Consider the following 15973-nt stretch of genomic DNA (forward strand, 5'->3'; position numbering starts at 1 on the left):
CCAAGGTTACAACCCGTTTTAACATCCATTTTGGGTGATAAATTTGAAATGGGATTATGCTAAAAACAAGTGTAAACTGGGTCCAAAACATTTTCAGCAGCATCCACTTTAGCCACATTCAGAGGTGGTTTAAAAACGCATTTGCAGCAAGCTAAAAACATTGTTTATGTTTAGATTCATATAATATAAACAAAAATAATGTGCCTATTTTTATTTTAAATTATTTAAATTGTTTTACAAATTTTGTATTACAAATTTGTATATTATATTTACATTATTGTTTATGCACTTACAGACTTAACAGACTGACAAAGTGAGTGATGTATGTAATATTGCATAAATGTAACACATTCCATCATTTATTTACAGATCATTCCACCTGGAGGCAACACCTCATTTGATGTGGTGTTTCTAGCTCGAGTAGTAGGGAATGTAGAAAATACCTTATTTATTAACACCTCGCATCATGGAGTGTTTACATACCAGGTACATTTCATGCACTTATAAATGTTGTTCTGTGTTTGGTGTACAACTATTAATGCAATGATGCTAAAAGGCTTTTGAACGCTTGTTTGATTGTAGGTCTTTGGTGTGGGCATCCCCAATCCCTACAGACTCAGGCCCTTTGTTGGGGCCAGAGTTCCAGTAAATAGCAGCTTCTCTCCACTCATAAGCATCTTCAACCCTCACAGTGAACCACTGCAGGTACGCAAAACTCCTCAGCTCAGAAAAGTGCTCCTATTATATCATATTTTCTTTTACCAGTGGGCCATGTTGGCTGTGCAACTAAATTATAAACATGTCTGCATCATCTTCACATGTTTTTATGGTTTTAGGTTGTAGAAATGTACACCAGTGGAGGAGATCTACATTTAGAGCTACCTACTGGACAGCAGGGTGGCACCCAAAAATTATGGGTTAGCATAACTTTATTCACACCTCGCATCATGGAGTGTTTACATACCAGGTACATTTCATGCACTTATAAATGTTGTTCTGTGTTTGGTGTACAACTATTAATGCAATGATGCTAAAAGGCTTTTGAATGCTTGTTTGATTGTAGGTCTTTGGTGTGGGCATCCCCAATCCCTACAGACTCAGGCCCTTTGTTGGGGCCAGAGTTCCAGTAAATAGCAGCTTCTCTCCACTCATAAGCATCTTCAACCCTCACAGTGAACCACTGCAGGTACGCAAAACTCCTCAGCTCAGAAAAGTGCTCCTATTATATCATATTTTCTTTTACCAGTGGGCCATGTTGGCTGTGCAACTAAATTATAAACATGTCTGCATCATCTTCACATGTTTTTATGGTTTTAGGTTGTAGAAATGTACACCAGTGGAGGAGATCTACATTTAGAGCTACCTACTGGACAGCAGGGTGGCACCCAAAAATTATGGGTTAGCATAACTTTATTCACACTTCAGTGTGGTTGTTATTGTAAATCACTGTTGTGGTAGAATTTATTATTCTCATATGCTACCTTTTTTTGTGTTCCATAGGAGATCGCTCCATTCGAGACGAAGGGTGTGATGAGAGCCAGCTTCTCTTCTCGAGACGCTGACAACCACACAGCTTTCATCAGAATTAAAACAAACGCGTCCAATGAGGACGAGTTTATCATCCTCCCTGTAGAGGTTGAAGTCACCACAGGTCAGTTAAAATAACCTTTCTTGATAACATTTGATCAATATTCTTTAGCACTGACTCATGGTTTGTGCATTTTCCTAGCACCTGGTATATACTCCTCCATAGAGATGCTGGACTTTGGTACGCTTCGATCGCAAGGTGTGCTTTCCCCCCCATTTCATTTGATGGTAGTTTGGTAGAAACAACAGAATTGTATGCAGGATACTGATACTGTGAAAAAAAGTAACGAATCTCTATGTCCTTTCAACTTTACAGATCGACCAAAACAACTGAATTTGCATCTGTTAAATTCAGGAGCAAAAGATGTATCGATCATGGTAATTTGTGGCTTATTTACATGGCTTGTTTAAACACTGTCGTTCAAAATTTTGGGGGTGGTAAGTTTTATTTTAATTAATTTTTTTATGTTTTGGAAATAACTCTCTTATGCTCACGGAGGCTGTGTTTAATAAAATTTGCTAAATTACAGTATAAATAGTAATATTGTGAAATTATTTAATATTTCCCCAAAACATCTTACTAGTCCCAAACTTTTGAATGGTAGCAGGGTTCCAGACTGCTCCATTTTGCGACCATTTTTTCTGCCGGTGCGAGTAAATTTTGTGGGCGGTCGCACTGGCGCGACCATCGCGTTGTTCAACTCGTGTTGCCATTTGTGATGCATTTGAGAAACATCAAATGGCATACGAAACAAAATCCAGCTACTCATTTGAGCTGCGCAACGCAAACAAACAAGTCCGAGCTCAGAACAGCTTTACTCGGGACCCAAAGTTGATTTCGCAACACTGTTACAGCACTGCGAGATCCATTGAGAAGCATTTGAATTCACCACACAATGAATAAGGTTGCTGCAAGATGAGAAACATTCAAATTCTGTACAGAAATCTCTGTTATAAACAGATCAAATGGCGCTGACATAGAAAACCAGAAGTGGTAACGCTAACTGTAACTATGGTGTTGTGGCAGAAATAGTTGAATGTTATTGCATTATTCTTTTCAGGGTTTGTACAGCCTTTTGAGAGAGAAATTCAAGCAATTTTCAATGACTTACAAGCATTTCACACAACTGTTTCCAGCACTTTAAAGCTCCTAAATGATGCAATTTGAATGTTATTTTCAATGGGATGACCAAAATATACTGTGGTGAACAAACACTTATGTAAAATTTAAAAATACTTCAAATCACCATTATAACTTGTAGATGGCAGCAGAGGAGCGCTTATTGGCTTAGTCATTCATTTATACTTTTTATTTTTTATTTTGAAATGATAAAATAATTATAAAATCACAATTATAAAATATCAAATCATCAAGAAATCAGATTTTGTCAGAGTTTTGCTCTTTTTTTTGTGTGTGTATGAAGGAAAAAACGTCAAAAATGCTTTGAAAAACAAACTTCTTCAATTTGCGACTAAATCACACAATCACTTGTCGGTCAAGTTGATAGTCAGTTTCATATAAGACTATAGAAGAATAATGGTACATCTAATAAGAGTACAATATATATCGTTTCAACATAAAAATTTGATTTTGCTCATATTACTGTTGTTAATAAAATACATTTTGTAAGCTTCCCAACTCAGGCTTAGTGCTTTACTATCAAATGTGTATAAACCAGAAATGAACATGTAATATTATTAGTAACTGCACTTATTAATGCAAAACAATAGTAATTGTATCATATATATATATATATATATATATATATATATATATATATATATATATACATACAGTGCTACAGTGGTCCTAGTAAAAACAGTTAGTCTGGAGCCCTGGGTAGTGTAAATCTGGCAAGGTTTTTGATTTAACCAGTGAATAAAATATCACTTGTAATGCTTTTTATGTATTTTGTTTTGTATAGAGTGTTAGGCCAACTCCGTCGAATGAAGCGGTCACAGTTGAGTTCAAACAAATTACACTAAAAGCTGGAGAGAGCCGATATACCAAAGTTGCAAGTATTATTTTTGATGGTAAGTACAGTTATTTTTTGCGTCACCTTTGACCTCTTATATAGATTATCCTATCACACACCTCTCTGTAGTGATTTGATAGTTAGTAAATCAGGTTTTTATCAATAAGTCAAAAGTTCATAAAGTTTCTGTAATAATCATGTGCATGTTGATTAGTGCAAAAAAGTCCATACTCTACACTACAGTATGTTACATACATACATACATACAGTGCTACAGTGGTCCTAGTAAAAACAGTTAGTCTGGAGCCCTGGGTAGTGTAAATCTGGCAAGGTTTTTGATTTAACCAGTGAATAAAATATCACTTGTAATGCTTTTTATGTATTTTGTTTTGTATAGAGTGTTAGGCCAACTCCGTCGAATGAAGCGGTCACAGTTGAGTTCAAACCAATTACACTAAAAGCTGGAGAGAGCCGATATACCAAAGTTGCAAGTATTATTTTTGATGGTAAGTACAGTTATTTTTTGCGTCACCTTTGACCTCTTATATAGATTATCCTATCACACACCTCTCTGTAGTGATTTGATAGTTAGTAAATCAGGTTTTTATCAATAAGTCAAAAGTTCATAAAGTTTCTGTAATAATCATGTGCATGTTGATTAGTGCAAAAAAGTCCATACTCTACACTACAGTATGTAGACCTAGTAATAACTTGGTCTGGTGACATCAAAGCAATTGAAGTCTGTTTACAATGTTACCAAAGCTCTTTCATTCTTGATTTATTTTAAGTCATCAGTAGTTATTGTTTTACATGGAACAAAATGTTTGTTTACAGATATAACTACAGAAATGTTCATGGTGTTTTTATTTTTTTTTTACATTCCAGCTTCAAAAGCAAGAAGATCAGACCAGTTTTCTGGAAAAATAACAGTGAAGGCAAAAGAGAAAAGCTACTCAAAACTTGAAATCCCTTACCAAGCTGAGGTTTTAGAAGGGTAAGATTTCTTCACCAGTTCACCAGCATATGTATACAGTTTTGTAACTAGTTCACAATGTTTTTATGCTCACCGTTTCCAGGTACCTGGGCTTCGACCACACAGCCACCCTGTTCCACATCAGAGACAGTCCTGTAGATCCAGTGGACAGGCCCATTTACCTCACCAATACTTTCAACTTTGCCATACGCATCCACAACGTGTCACTTCCAGAAGAAGCCAAGACTATGTTCAATGTAAGCAATTTTTTCTAGCCTCTGGATGTGGGTGATCACATGTTTGTCAGCAGAAAACCTCTTTATAGTGTTGAATTAAAATATTTATTTGTTTTTTAACAGGTGCGTAATTTCAGCACACCAGTTCTTATCCCTCCCCATGAGTCCCGCTATATTTTCTCCCTTCTGTTTCGACCAGTGCGACCCTCCATCCACATCGACAGCAACATTCTCCTCATCTCTAATGCTTCTAAATTCCACCTGCCAGTCAGGGCCTACACAGGCTTCTTGGAGGTATGTTAGAAACAGCCTACATGTGACAAAATGTCATTAATGTAACCTAATAATTGTGAAATTTATTTGTATAATTTTAGAGATTGCTTGGCCATGATTTGTCTTTTCTTTCTTACTTAACAGCCCGTTGTTCTTCCTCCCTGTCTTCGAGAGCACATCCTAGACTTTGGTGTTCTTAGTGCTACAGACACCAGCAGTTTAGTGTTTGTGGTGGTCAACAGCAATCCAATTGAGGTACAAGGTCATCATATTCAGTACAGTGTGACATTTTGTCATTTGAATAAAAAATAGCAGTTCTGTTTAAGTTTTTGAGACATTACTGGAGTGAGCAATGATGTAGATGTGGCTTTTTCTCTATAAATAAATTATAGAGAATCATATAGATTATATACATTATAGAGATTTCTCTGTCCTTACAGTTGGAGATAAAGTCATGGTTGGTGACAGGAGACAGTCTGTCAATGGAGTTGCTTAACACAGAAAGAGGGAACAGAAGTATAGCACTGAGCAGAACACAAGAGCTCCAGAACACATCAGCCGCCCAATACAAAACCGTAAGAGCATCTTTAACACTCCTTTACTGTCTGTTACCAAAACGTATATATAGCACATCAGAGTCATTTGGACAGCATTACACAGGGCACAGCTTGTCTTTATGCTGGAATGTTCATTAACTAAGAATAATAACTCTGTATCTCATAACAAATATGATAATGATTTATAATCCACATAAAATAGGGGACGCTGAGTAATGTTGACATTTCAATGCAAAATAATGTATGTAAAAAAAGAACTGAAATGACATACTCTCCTACAATAAACATTGATAACATTTTATTTTATGAAACTTATGTATTGTAAACTTTTTATGATCTTTATGTCAGTGAAAAAAATTTCAAACATAACTCCATACATGGCTATCTCAGATTGTACAGATTGTATTATATCTGCAGGCAGTCATAGGACTTCCGGTGGAATCTTTGCATGTCCGTACTTGTGGTGAAATTGCAGAAGTGTTGCAAAATTTATGGTTTTGGGTTACTGCAAGCGAACACATTATTTTAGACATTTTTCATTTTTCAAAGACCCAAAGTAAGGCAATGTAAACCGAGTGAGCCAGTGTGCATAGAAATGTTTCAGTTAGACCACTGTCTTTTGTATACTTCAAAATAAACATACATTGGAGTATGTATGTGCATTTGTTTAGGAAAAGCAGGATTGCTACAGAACATGTAGGTGTTCATAACTCCGTATTGCATGTCTGTTTCCTCACAGGTCATTTTAGCCTCAGGCTACTACGCAGCGTTTAAAGTCACTTTGGTGGCAAAAGCTCTAGAGGGAATATATGATGGAGCCATACATATTACAACAGACTATGAGGTATGTGTTTCATCCAGAAAACACTGTTACCTCTGTTCTTCTTTTCCACAAAAATGGTGCTGGTTGTTGTGCCAAAGCTGGTGCTCGAGAAGGGGGATCTGTGAACTTTAAAATAAGTAATACCATTGATAAATGTTAGGGGTGGTAAAAAATCGATTCACCTAACTTTCGCAATTTTTTTTTTTAACAATTTAAAAATCTATTGGTTTATCTCAGAATCGATTTCTATTTCATTATTTTACTTTTCCTAAGAGGTGGTCGGGAGAAGTTAGCGCTTTTATTCCAACAGAGAGCGTTAAATGTATAGGTGTGTTCGACTTGAAGTAGCAGCGTGCAGACCAATCGAGAAATCGCCGTATGACATCAAAGTACCGCGAGAGCGATTCGAAAGCATGCGGAGCCATCTGCTCTCTGTAGCTCTCGCGGTGCTTTGTCATACAACGAGCGGTCTGCATGCGCAGTGCCGCTGCATTAGATGACGTCGTATACGTTTCAAGCCGGCGCGAGAAAGTAGAACCATGACAGAGGATCAAACCTCTTCGAGAATTGTTTCTGCACCTTCACGTTTTGAATCCCAAGTGTGGAAACACTTTGGATTTTACACACTACTGCGAAAACATGACTAAATATGACTAAAACCATAAGCAAAGTAACATAGAACTTTATTTTATTTAATTTATAATTAATTTATAATAATAATTTAATTAATAATACATTTAATAATAATTATAATTTATAATTTATGCATTTAGAAGATGCTTTTATCCAAGGCGACTTACAGTGCATTTAGGCTATAAATTTTTTTTACCAGTATGTGTGTTCCCTGGGAATCGAACCCACAACCTTTTGCGTTGCTAACGGAATGCTCTACCACTGAGAGTTCAGGGTTTTGGTACTTGAAAGTTTCATGGTTCAAGGTATTTTAAAATATGCACTGTGTATACTCCTGTAATAAAAGTTCAGAATGTGATGCATTGTTTTTGTTAATATGACTCATTTACAGTCACTTTAAGGGTGTGATCAAGTATTTTCCATTGTCTAGTCTTTAATAAGCAAACAAAATCGCAATAAAGTGTAAAACATGACTAAATATGACTAAAACCGTAAGCAAAGTAACATAGAACTTTATTTTATTTAATTTATAATTAATTTATAATAATAATTTAATTAATAATACATTTAATAATATTTATAATTTATGCATTTAGAAGATGCTTTTATCCAAGGCGACTTACAGTGCATTTAGGCTATACATTTTTTTTACCAGTATGTGTGTTCCCTGGGAATCGAACCCACAACCTTTTGCGTTGCTAACGGAATGCTCTACCACTGAGAGTTCAGGGTTTTGGTACTTGAAAGTTTCATGGTTCAAGGTATTTTAAAATATGCACTGTGTATACTCCTGTAATAAAAGTTCAGAATGTGATGCATTGTTTTTGTTAATATGACTCATTTACAGTCACTTTAAGGGTGTGATCAAGTATTTTCCATTGTCTAGTCTTTAATAAGCAAACAAAATCGCAATAAAGTGTAATATCGAATCGCAATATATGGTATATTGAATCGGCACACAAGTATCGGGATGGTATTGAATCGGCAGATTAGCGTATCGTCCCAGCCCTTATGAATGTGTGTGTGTGTGTGTGTGTGTGTGCGTGTATATATATATATAATTGAATCAGCACACAAGTATCGGGATGGTATTAAATCGGCAGATTAGCGTATCGTCCCAGCCCTTATGAATGTGTGTGTGTGTGTGTGTATATATATATATATATACATACATACATACGTGCATGCGTGCGTATGTATATATATGTATGTGCATGTGGATATATGAGTATATAAGAATTATGTAAAAAACAAATAGAATGTTTTCATTTATAAATCAGTTACGGTGTTGTCACACAGACCCATTTACACATGTATGAAAGTGGCATATTTTTAACACCACAATGGAAACAAATGAGCAATGCTTTCCAAGCCTTCAGTTTATCTGTGTCTATTTCAGATACTGACCATCCCTGTAAAGGCTCTTATAGCAGTAGGAACATTAAGCTGTTCACCTAAACAAATCATTCTTCCTCCTTCATTCCCGGTAAGTAAAATCACTTCTCTATCTTTTTTTTTTTTTTAATCCTCTGTGTCCTTTTCAAAATCATAAGTCATAAGTATTCTTTTGTCTCTATTCTTTTTAAATAATCATTCAAAATGACCTGTTCATTGAGATTTCAAAGTAATGAAACAACAACAACAACAGACCATTCATTAGGTTTAGGACCATTTTAGAATATTTTTACTGTGTGTGTTTTTTTATTTATGTAGGGAAAAGTTGTTCACCAAGGATTTAGCATACAGAGTTCATTCTCACAGAAAGTTAGGCTTCAGCAAATTCGCTCTCTCACAGAGGACGTCCGGTTTTACTTCAAACGACTTCGCAATAACAAAGTGGAGTTGGAACCCAGACGAAAGTCCAAGGTGCCAGGCCCAATTACAACACTATAATGCTATACTAAATCTACCCTCACATAAATGCACCTGCCCACAGTTTGCTCAGTTTATTTTATGCTATAACTACAATAGTACAATGTAGAATAATTTTGGATGAATCAGATGTTTTTTGTCCTAAAATTTTTTGTTTTTTTTACTCCTTTTCCAGATAGCAAACATTTATTTTGATGCCAGCTTGCAGTGTGGTGATCACTGTTATGTGGGATTACCGTTTGTATTAAAATGTATGCTTTCTGTACATCAAAGTATTTTTTCCTAATTTATCTGTTTTTTTTAATGCATGGGTTTCATTGAATACTCCTCGTGTGTGTGTTTTCCCTGCAGCTGAATCCAGGCCCCATGGTTTAATTATGCAGGAGGACATATGGGACGCTGATGTAGATCTACATCAGCGGCTCCTGAAAAGATGGCGAGAGCTCAAAGAGCAATCAGGCCTTGAGTGAGTCCGATACATCTTGCTTTAAACCTTAGATTAGATGGTTAGATGGTTTTCGATTACCATGCAGTAGATGTATAGTATCTTTGATATGATTCTCTTGTTTGTTTAGGGTTGAAGCTTTCTTTGAAGTGAACACAGATCTGCAGAAGAATGTGCAGGCCAAGATCTTAGCGCAGCTCACATGGCCCTCGCTGGTCAACTCATCACAACAGATTCATTTTCCTCTCACAAACACCGACAGCTCATCAGTGAGTGTATACACATCAACTCAGCTCACTTTAACACATTTTAGCATGTTTAAATCAACTATAGTATTTTCCCTCAAGTCAAATACATTGACCTGAGCTTGTGTCTTTGTAGGAAGAGGAAGTGATTCTAGAAAACTCAGCCGATGTCCCAGTCTACGTTCAGGTTCTTCCTTTGGCTCTTTACCCGAATCCCTCAGTGTTCACAGGCAGACTTGCTGACAGGTAAGGCACTTCCTATGCACTAAACCAGTTATAGACCCCTATATATGATGTGATGTGTTTTCATGTATGAAGACCTATTTATATTGTCTGTGAGAAATAGCAAGTGCGATATTATAAAAACAAAATATAGCTAGCTAATTCAATTGAGAAAAATAGAGCTATTTAAGTTATCTTGTGAAAATCCTGTATTTTTCATTTTAAATGTCAGTATTTTTGCAATATCATGTAGCACTAATACTGATTTCATCTGATGTCTTTTTGCTGTTCTTAAAGGTTTCCTTTAGGAAAGTTGTCTAACATCAACATTGACACGAATACACTGGAATTCCAGGTCTATAAAAATCATGTAAGTAACAAGGACATAAAATACATACAAACCATGTATTGTAACAATGTAGTGACATTTTGTTGTTTAATTGAATCAATTTTACTTTTACTAGAATTGCTGTAGTGGTTATGGTGTATCTTTATGCTGCTAATGATTTTTGTATGTGTGTCAGTCTTCAGTGATGAAGAGTTCTACAGGATTTGTTGAAGGTTTAACTCGGCCCTATGTATACAACATGCTCCTTATGCCTGGGGAGGTGAAGTCCTTCAACGTGAGGTTTAGACCCATCACCAATCACAGGGTCTCTTCTCTGCTAGTCGTCAGGTAAACTTAGTTTGCCAAAATGAATGCTGAAAATAGAATGGTGTGAGAGTACTGTTGTACATTAACCTTGTCATGTTTGCACAGGAACAACTTGACAGTTGTAGACTTGATCATGGTTCATGGTCAAGGCACCACAGAGAGTCTGAGACTGGCTGGTAAAGCCCCAGGTCTCGGCAGCTCTCTGAGGTTTAAGCTCACCGAGGCATTTCTCAAAGACTGTTCAGAAGGTAAGTGTCAAAATGAAATCAAGTTTCAGATGTTTTTGTTGTTATAAACTAGTTTGAGATTCTGTACCTTTCTGTTTACATACTACTTGTGCTTACTAAATGTCTATTACTAATTTCTTCAAGCTAAAGCCAAGGAACCAAACTTCACTCTTCGAAGGACTTTCAGGTTGGAGAACACCGGGCTTCTTCCCATTCACATCCGATCTATGGAGATCAGTGGCAATGCATGTGAGGGTTATGGCTTCAAAGTTCTCAACTGTGAAGAATTTGCACTCAAACCAAACACTTCAAAAGACCTTGTCATACTGTAAGTGATTTCATGGTTACTTTTTTAAGTGCCAGTGCAGCACTGTGAGGTTTTCTGATTTCTTTTGGTCAAATGTTAGGAATAGCTATTATTATTATTATTATTATTATTTTAATAATTATGTTATGTTCAAATGCTGTTATGTTATGCTCACCAAGTCTGCATTTATTTGATCAAAAAGTTAGTAAAACCAGTAATATTACAATTTATTTTAAGTTCTATTTGAATACATTTTAATATGTAATTGATTATCTTGATATTATCAGTGTTCATTCATGCATTGCTATTCAAATATTTGGGGTAAGTAATATTAATACTTTAATTCAGCAATGATGCCTCAAGTTGATTGAAGGTAGCGGTAAAGATGTTTAGAAATAAGTGCTGTTCTTGTGAAATTTTTTTTTAATTCATCAAAGAATCTAATGTATCATAAAAATGCATCAAGATTTCCACATGGACAATAATAAGACCCTTTTTTAATAGAGTAGCAATAATTGAGCACCAAATCAGCATATTAGAATGGTTTCTGAGTAACAGTTGGAGTAAGATGATTAACTCTCTTCTGTCTTGTGAATTCATACAGGTTTACACCAGATTTCACATCATCCAGAGTGATCCGGGAGCTGAAGTTGGTGACTGCGGGGGGTTCAGTGTTTGTGTTTGTGCTAAATGCGTCATTGCCATATCACATGCTGGCAGTGTGTGCTGAGACCCTTCCCCGACCCAACTGGGAGCTCGAGCTCTACATCATCGTCTCCCTCATTATGAGGTCTGATTTCTCATATCTGATCACCTGATGGCTAAGAAAGTCTAAACCCTGTCTTATAAACATTACACAACCAAAACGATGCCTTTGTTTACACGGCACACAATTCTGATTTGTTTTTTTGAATCTGATGTTTAGAATTGACTGTCTACACTGCTTTTTGCAGATTTGTGGGGTTTCTTTCTATTTAAAAAAAAAAAAAACCTAGACTAAAGAAAGTCATGTGAAAGGGGTGATGAACTGAGGAATCCAAATTCCCTTGATCTTTTGATAAATAAGATGTCATTGCGCTATAAAAACATTCTGTAAGTTTCAGAACTCAAAACTTTCTGGTTAGTCTAAAAACAGCTTATATTGAAGCCAGTCTGCCAAAATGACAAGTTGTGGAATGTGCCATTTTATGACGTAATAGTGTGGTTAAACACTGCCTCAGCAGAAGAAGATCAATGCCTGCTTCTACATCACTGCCTGTTTAGCCCCGCCCACCGATTCTACATCACTGCCTGTTTAGCCCTGCCCATTTTTAATGAAGCGCCAGACGGTGTCATTAAGAACTTGGTCCTTTGTTCACTTCATTTTACATTTACATTGTCATTTAGCAGACGCGTTTATCCAAAGCGACTAACAAATGAGGACAATAAAAGCCATCAAAACTAACAAAAGAGCAACAATATATAAGTGCAAATGACACGTCTCGGTTAGCCTAACGCAGTACACGTAGCTGTGTGTGTGTGTGTGTGTATATATATATATATATATATATATATATATAGAATAAACACACACACAAAGAAAAACAAGTAGAATAGAAAAAATATATATATATATTTTTTTTTAATATATATTTTTTTATTAAAAAAAAGAAGATAAAGTAGAATAGAAAGTGATAGATTTAGAGGGTCAAATAAAGGTGGAACTGATGTGTTTTTAGTCGTTTCTTGAAGATGGCTAAGGACTCGGATTGAGTTGGGCAGGTCATTCCACCAGGAGGGAACAGTTAATGAAAAAGTCTGTGAAAGTGATTTTGTGCCTCTTTGAGATGGCACAATAATACGCCGTTCACTTGCAGAACGCAAGCTTCTAGAGGGCACATAACTCTGAAGTAATGATAATAAATGATCAATTATCAGTAATAATTTTACCGTGGATTCGTTTACAAACAAGGCACTTCTACATCACTGCCTGTTTAGCCCCGCCCACCGATTCTACATCACTGCCTGTTTAGCCCTGCCCATTTTTAATGAAGCGCCAGACGGTGTCATTAAGAACTTGGTCCTTTGTTCACTTCATTTTACATTTACATTGTCATTTAGCAGACGCGTTTATCCAAAGCGACTAACAAATGAGGACAATAAAAGCCATCAAAACTAACAAAAGAGCAACAATATATAAGTGCAAATGACACGTCTCGGTTAGCCTAACGCAGTACACGTAGCTGTGTGTGTGTGTGTGTATATATATATATATATATTCAACCTAAATATAACTAATTAAAATGTATCAAAAAATGGTAAATACATGCATTTTGTTGTTTTTTAAAGGGAATTCCTAATGCTATTGATAGTGTCCGTTCACTTGCAGAACGCAAGCTTCTAGAGGGCACATAACTCTGAAGTAATGATAATAAATGATCAATTATCAGTAATAATTTTACCGTGGATTCGTTTACAAACAAGGCACAATTCGACACAGGATTTTTAGAAAGATTGAAACTAAAAGACGAAGCTGTGCCGACTATATTGGATCCGATGTCGCACCACACAAGTGAGTAACTCTTCATTATGTGATCACTATTGCTTTGTCTGTTAAACAGATCGTTTGACATGAGTATTTTTGCATTTTTTACCTAAATCACAGCAGCATCTATCTATGAAGGATGCCGGCTGTCAAACATACAGAACTGTTAGCCAATCATAGCAGTGGGCGTTTCCTTTGAGTCTACAATCCGCCACACCTATTCAAACCGAGCGTTCTAAACAGGGGGTCAAAACAGGACAGAAAATAACCTATTCTAAATTATGATTGTTTTTAATGTAAAAATCTTGATAACATTATAAGTGGACCTCAGAGAACAGTACAAAATAAAAAACAAAGGCAGTTCATGACCCCTTTAAACAAATGTTTGCTTATAGATATTATGTAAGTTGTGCATTGTGTTTATATTGTATTAGGAATATTTTTCTTATTCTATTTCATGTATAATATTGCAACGTTTTAAACACGTGAGATTAATAACGTACTTGTCTCTGTGGATGATTAACAGTCTGATATTTCTCTAGCTCCATGTAATGTCGCACCACACAAGTGTGAGTAACTCTTCATTATGTGATCACTATTGCTTTGTCTGTTAAACAGATCGTTTGACATGAGTATTTTTGCATTTTTTACCTAAATCACAGCAGCATCTATCTATGAAGGATGCCGGCTGTCAAACATACAGAACTGTTAGCCAATCATAGCAGTGGGCGTTTCCTTTGAGTCTACAATCCGCCACACCTATTCAAACCGAGCGTTCTAAACAGGGGGTCAAAACAGGACAGAAAATAACCTATTCTAAATTATGATTGTTTTTAATGTAAAAATCTTGATAACATTATAAGTGGACCTCAGAGAACAGTACAAAATAAAAAACAAAGGCAGTTCATGACCCCTTTAAACAAATGTTTGCTTATAGATATTATGTAAGTTGTGCATTGTGTTTATATTGTATTAGGAATATTTTTCTTATTCTATTTCATGTATAATATTGCAACGTTTTAAACACGTGAGATTAATAACGTACTTGTCTCTGTGGATGATTAACAGTCTGATATTTCTCTAGCTCCATGTTCCTGCTGGTCATCGCTACTGCCTATCTGGAGGCCCAGGGAATATGGGAGCCTTTCAAACGACGGCTGTCTGTGGAATCCAACTCTCCCATGGAGACTGGAAAACCATTTGATCTCAGGGAAATTGTACGAATTCAAAGTGATGCTAAGTGAGTGATGATTTTGTTTTTTTTTTAATTTTATGTCCTTTTATAAAGAAGTGATTATTCTTATTTGATTCACATTTTATGTAAGATGCTTTACAAAATGCATTTGATCTGTTGCAGCTTGAATGATTTTGCCGACTCAAACCAGAACTCGACAAGAGGAATGTATGGGTCAAGCGGTGGCGGGAGGGCTGGGGGTCGGCAGGGTGGTCCTCACTCCAGTTCCAACAGCAATGGTGTTCTGCCAGACAGTAAGCCCAAATCTGGTTCAGGCCGCTCTGGATCTATGCAACCCTCCTCCAGCTTTCCGCTCAATAAAGATAGTGGCCAAGGACTGAGCCAGCTAACTAATCGAAAGGCCCGGAGTTCCAAACAGCAGCAGCAGGGCTCAGGCCTCCTGGAGGACCTTCCAAGCTCAGGACCCTCACAGTCCAACAGCACAAGGGCCAACAGTACAGAGGAACAGGACTACAACCGACTTCTGGCAGCCATGGATAAAGACCACGACAGGCCTGAGTCTCCTGCCAATAACGTGTCTTCAGAACACAATTCACAACAGCCTTCACAAAACAAAGGTAATATATGACAATATATCAGCATAACAATATAAATTAATTTATCATACCAGATGTTTGACCCAGAGGTCAGTGTAAATTGCGAAATGCACAATAGAATTTCTGTTAATTTACTTATGTTTTTCAGTACTTGAATCAAAAGGGAAAGTGAAGAATAAAACAAAAGCTCTTAAAAAGAAAGAGGAGAAAGAGAGGAAAACAAAGGGAAAGACTCAAGGAGAAGATTTAAAAGAGCCACTGGCAGACAACGATGACAGCTCTTCTACTACCACAGAGACCTCTAACCCTGACGTGGAGGCCAATATTAAAGAGGTATACACGTGAAACATACTAGACCCACCAGAGTAATTCCCAAAACAAACTTGGTCGAAAATGTACATTCTAAATGCACTCTTTGACTACAATTTGTCGTCTTAACCAGGAGCCAGTGAAAGTGAAAGGAAAATCAGTGTCAGTGGACAGTGGAAAAGAAAGAGAAGAAATTACTCCCTCCCCCGCTAAACCAAAAACTAAGAAACAACCAACCACAAAGAAGGAGAATCAACTGGAAAAATCCAGGTTTGTTCAGAGCTGTCACTGAAGGTGACGTGTGATTTCTGTGTCACT

At 36.5% G+C, this 15973-nt stretch overlaps 1 protein-coding gene across 1 annotated transcript; it reads left to right on the forward strand.

The window, feature by feature from the left end:
* The first annotated feature begins 941 nt into the window (after positions 1-941).
* LOC107590635 (transmembrane protein 131-like) lies at positions 942-15973 on the forward strand. The gene is made up of 28 exons (XM_016279509.1): positions 942-967; positions 1064-1186; positions 1318-1398; positions 1501-1651; positions 1730-1786; positions 1904-1965; positions 3513-3621; positions 4449-4557; positions 4640-4793; positions 4896-5066; positions 5190-5300; positions 5486-5620; positions 6342-6446; positions 8458-8544; positions 8772-8924; positions 9106-9181; positions 9282-9396; positions 9506-9644; positions 9757-9866; positions 10140-10212; positions 10367-10518; positions 10603-10745; positions 10869-11052; positions 11636-11821; positions 14640-14795; positions 14913-15367; positions 15495-15679; positions 15789-15973. Exons 3-28 carry the CDS (start codon positions 1327-1329, stop codon positions 15945-15947), a joined length of 3609 nt encoding a protein of 1202 aa, XP_016134995.1. The 5' UTR covers positions 942-967; positions 1064-1186; positions 1318-1326; the 3' UTR covers positions 15948-15973.

This window comes from Sinocyclocheilus grahami, unplaced genomic scaffold (assembly GCF_001515645.1).
Source record: "Sinocyclocheilus grahami isolate Dianchi unplaced genomic scaffold, SAMN03320097.WGS_v1.1 scaffold131.1, whole genome shotgun sequence".
NCBI lineage: Eukaryota > Metazoa > Chordata > Actinopteri > Cypriniformes > Cyprinidae > Sinocyclocheilus > Sinocyclocheilus grahami.

Bases quoted from the DNA above. Each gene is read 5' to 3' on its own strand.
- LOC107590635 (XM_016279509.1), top strand. From the start codon at position 1,327: ATGTACACCAGTGGAGGAGATCTACATTTAGAGCTACCTACTGGACAG. The intron at 1,966-3,512 runs GTAATTTGTGGC...TGTTTTGTATAG, and splicing joins CAAAAGATGTATCGATCATG to AGTGTTAGGCCAACTCCGTC. The intron at 15,680-15,788 runs GTATACACGTGA...CGTCTTAACCAG, and splicing joins TGGAGGCCAATATTAAAGAG to GAGCCAGTGAAAGTGAAAGG.